Genomic DNA, 4894 nt, shown 5'->3' with positions numbered 1-4894 from the left:
CCCATAACTCGATTTTGGAAGCTAACTTCGAAAAACGGAGAATTTAATTTTTTTACTAATGACTCAATCTCTTAAAAAAAGTTGATTTGGTCCAATAGCCAGCGGAGTGCCGTACAATGATACTAACCAAATAATATGTATGCTTTTAATAAAACAACAAGAGAAAAACTGTCTAGAGGCACGATTTTTACAACCTTTTATTTAACTTGCTGTAACGACAGCCGATTGAATATGAATAAATATGCATATACATATATGTATATATATATATATGTATATATATGCATATATACATATATGTGGGTATATGCATGAACATGTGTATATTTATGCATGCATATTCTAAGACAAAGAAGTTAACGAAAAAAAAATAAAAGAAGCCCTTTTCGAACCACCCCATGTGAGCCACGGTTAAATTCGCCCTGGTGATAATAATAGAAGCATTATAAGTAGGGCTCGGAATCTCATGCAAATGCACGTTTTTAATGGGAATCTAAAAAATAGAAATAGTTAAGTTATCTTTACGAATTATGAAATTTCCTTTAGAATGGCGTTCAATCGTTTTTGCATATTGTTGTATATTTTGCAAAAAATACCTAATTTTTCATATTTCTTGCGCATATTTCAGTACATTTTACAATAATTTAAAGGAATTTTGCGTATTTTCTTATATTGATTTACAACCATTTAAAAATATTGCGAAACTTTTTGACAAAAGTTCCCCTTGACAAAAAAATTGCCGTTGAGGCACTCTCTTCTGCCTCTGTTAGCTCTTAACTAGTGGAAAACTGTAGGAGAGAACCGGCATATCTCTCTGATAAATACAAAATTACCCTAATATGGGTTCAGGGACATATGTAGGGACATTTATGGAAACGAGGCAGCGGACGAACTGGCAAGGTGCGGCTCCGCACTGAATGTGTCCTATGCGGTGGCGCCTCGCTCAGGAAGATAAAAGCAACAAATACTGAAATCTATCACTCGAAAACCAAGCTGAGGTGGAACCTTACAGGATCACACAGGATTACCCGGCAGTTCTGGGTGTCGAACGACGCACTTAAGCCAGTAATCCCAACAAGCTTAAAAAACAAGATTACGATTAGAGTAATCCTTCATCGATCGAACTTAGATTACGATTACAGTAATCGTAATTTAAAAAAAGTGGAAATTACGATTACTGTAATCGTAATCCAAATGCGTTCGATGAAAGATTACTTTAATTGTAATCCTGTATTGTTTTATTTGCCGTTATACAAAGTTTATTTCGCCCAAACTAGTACTTTATTTATTATTTTTCTTTAATATTAGTTTCTTTTATTTGTCTTTTTTAGATACATGCATATTATCCTATCGTTAAGCGCGCATTTATATTTCGCAAATTTATAGAATAACTTCGTTTAAGATTACTCAAAAGGTTGTAATTAGAAAAATTGTAAATTTAAAATTATTGTAATCATTCATCAAACGAACTTAGATTACGATTACAGTAATTGTAATTTTAAAAAAGATGAAACAACGACTACTGTAATTACTACTGATTACAATCGTAATCTAAGATGCCTTCGATGAACGATTATCGCAATCCTAATTTAATAATTTTTGAAATTGCGATTACTGATTATTGACGATTACGATTACATCCTAGATGCAATCGATTACATATGTAATCCTTATCGCCCAGCTCTGGCTTTAGGCTATGCACAAGTGCGCTCGGGTATAAAAATAATTCTATCATTTATATATTAAACAAACTTCTATATAATTTAATTATTTATTTACAAAATTATAAATTAGAACTTACCATTCTCCAAATTATACGACTTAACGGAATCGGTATCCCCCGTAGAATTGTTGGAATGCGCATCAAAGTTATGAGCCTTAAGAACTGTATGTGGAACGTAGCCAACATTGCCCACACAATTCCTAGCCTTCCACCAATTGCGCGAATCGTCGATCACCTAAGTATGTATGTAATTTAATTTAATCTTCTTTTTCACATTGTTAAAAAAAATACGACATACTGATATACATACTTACCTCAAGGTATTCTCCTTTCGTGATATTGAGTTCTCTGTCATTACTATCTTTTTTGTTATAAACAACTTTGGCTATTTTGACATTTCTTGATTGTAAACGAGACAACCAAACGGCATCACTTGCTACAATCCGTGGCGTCATGGGTGAATACGGTTTGGGAGGTGGTATGTAAGGAACCTCTTCATCAACCACCCAATCTGGTGACCAGTCATCATAGAAAATCGGATGATATGATCCTATGTGATCTTTAAAATGCTCCTTTGCCCAAGTCCAATTTTTCCCAAGGGATATCCAGAAATCAGTATTCATAGCATTTAAAGAATTAGATAAAAAATTAATGGTTTCACGACGTAGAAGTGGGTTAACAACATTTTCTGGTATGCTTGACCTAGCATATATATCGTTGCAAACATTCACAATAGTGTGCAACGAGGTAAAAAGGTCAGAGATAGGATCCATTTCATTAGAAAAATTATTATTTAGTTTTACTACCAAATTCATAGCCAATTTCAGTTTGGCAAGAATATCAAAAAACTCGCTTTCAATTGGTGGTCGCGAACGTAATATCAATAGGCCTTCTCCATGGGGATTGTGCTCATTATGTCGCAATTCTAATTCTCGCATTGCCTCTGCAGCATATTTTAGACGTGCAATAAACCGTTCGATGTCTTCAAAACAATGATTTAATACTTGGGTGTCACGCAAGCTTTGCTCGACGTCATGGGCATTTTTTTCAGCAGCCAGACCTGCAGCAGCTTTTGCAATTCCATACTGGTCGCGAGCATTCGGTTGAGCCCTTTCCGATTTCGGAACTTTAATGGCAGACAAATTTCGATCAACTGTAACTATCTTGCCAGTACTTAATTGTTTCAAATCTTCTACCATATGTATGGCAGATACACTCGTTACCTGTATAGAATTATATATCTTTAATAGCCTAATTTAATATAACTTACTATATACTTTGCGGTATGCATGTATGTATATTAGGGTGGCCCTTGCTTGGGATACTCTTCTTCTCACCATCAGAAGCGTGCGAATGGACTAAAAACTACGAGATGAAAAGTTTTAAACCGAGAATTTAGGCACCTTTATTTTCCTCCATACAACTAAAGGCCACTCCAATATGTACACATAATGCTCGTATCTATACTTTCATTCGCAGTATAATACTTTTTGTGGATTCCAAAACTGCATACTGCGGGTTTTTCCAAAGTACTGCATTTATATATTTTCGCTGCCTAAATTTTTGAATACACAGTGTTCGCGGAAACACGTTTTAAAAATGCATATATGTATTATTATGTAAAAAAAATAGAGACCGGACCAGTTTTGATTATATTCCTTTCGGTTGTTTAATGTTTAATAATATTTTATTACAGTCTAGTCAATTATATAATACTTAACATCATATAAATCCACAATACAAACTTTACAGGTAAATTAAAAAAACAATGCCACAACAAAAAAATCTTGTGATCATAATTTTTAGAAAGATTCCAAGTATGTAGTTTTGTGGTTTAGTAAGGTGCAAGTTTCAATAGGCTAAGAATTCGCGTTGATTTTTTGTTAATTTTTTGTAGACGGTGTTTTTATTTTCTTCCATAAAAACAAATTGTCGAACATAGTAACCTTGTATAGAAAAATATGGGTGACTCCGTCAGAAAAACAAAAATTCTGATATCAACGGTGTTTTGTAGACATTTCAAACTAAAATATTGTTGTTGTGCAACTTTTTTTTAATTTTTGTATAAAGTGAGAAATTTGGATTTACATGGCTTTGTTAGACATATCATTTTGTCTCGGGGTGTACGATAAAGGAATACCTGGTGTTATGAGTACCACACCAGGAATTCCTTTATTTTATTGTTTCTGTAATGTAGTGTAAAAAATGCTTTTACTTTTAAATGGATATACTGCGAAACTGGATTTTTGCTCAGTAATATACTGTTTTTGTCCGAAAAAAGATACGAGCGTTATGTATATGTACATGCATGCATGTATGTACATATCAATATTTGTATGTAGGTATATGCAACTCTCAATAAATTACATAGATGTGGTACGTAGTACTTTTCCAAGCGATTGCTGCGCCTTGTTGGCTATTCTTAAAATCGATTTTTTGATTTAATATATATTAAACACTAGCAGACCCGGCGAACTTCGTCCCGCCCAAAATTTTTATATATTTTATTGAAACTTTTTGGTCCAAGATTTTCACCAACAATTCACGTTTACAATTTTCATAGGCACATTCGTCTGCTAAGATTATGGTTTGGTGGTCATTTGCCGCTTTAAATAACCTAAGGAAAGTGTTATATCCGTGAAGAAGTTCTTGAAATTCTCCAGTTGTGCGGCATTTTAGAGCACGGTTATTCGCAAAGCGAAATAAATTTTTTCCTCTTCACTCCCTGGCGGCAACAACCCGGTTCTATAGTGAATGTCCTAGAAGCTTTACAGTATAGTTGGTGGCAATTTCAAAATGGGTGCGAATCATTGTTCTACAGAAATCCAATATACATATACTTATTTCAGACGAAATACCTTAAAAGTTTGAACGCATAATAATATTGGAAAATCACATTCATTGGGCCAATCGCAACGCAGGAGCGTTCGATATACCCAATGGTGCAACAGGTCGATTTAATCTGACCTTCACGGCCCCGTTTCTCACTTGGCTATTTTCAGAAATAGCTCGACTTCAGCACCACTTGGCAGCACGTTAGCACGGCAGCAATAGTATTGCATACATATTTAAAACATTAGCCAAATCGGATCATAAATACGATTTTTAGTAATAACTCAAATACAGCGCCAGCTGTCGGATTAAATTGTGAAACTAAACCATCCAGAGACC

General features: G+C 34.2%; 1 protein-coding gene across 1 annotated transcript; it reads right to left on the bottom strand.

The window, feature by feature from the left end:
• Positions 1-482: 482 nt before the first annotated feature.
• Positions 483-3014, bottom strand: LOC118736229 (epidermal growth factor receptor kinase substrate 8-like). Its single transcript, XM_036466316.1, has 4 exons — positions 2994-3014; positions 2038-2946; positions 1802-1958; positions 483-493 (listed from the first exon to the last, which is right to left on the bottom strand). The coding sequence occupies exons 1-4, from the start codon at positions 3012-3014 to the stop codon at positions 483-485; spliced, it is 1098 nt and encodes a 365-aa protein (XP_036322209.1).
• Between the last annotated feature and the right edge of the window lie 1880 nt (positions 3015-4894).

This window comes from Rhagoletis pomonella, unplaced genomic scaffold (genome assembly GCF_013731165.1).
Source record: "Rhagoletis pomonella isolate Grant_MI unplaced genomic scaffold, Rhpom_1.0 Rhpom_scaffold_00003, whole genome shotgun sequence".
In the NCBI taxonomy this organism is placed as follows: Eukaryota; Metazoa; Arthropoda; class Insecta; order Diptera; family Tephritidae; genus Rhagoletis; species Rhagoletis pomonella.
This window is presented reverse-complemented; position numbering and strand designations above follow the sequence as displayed.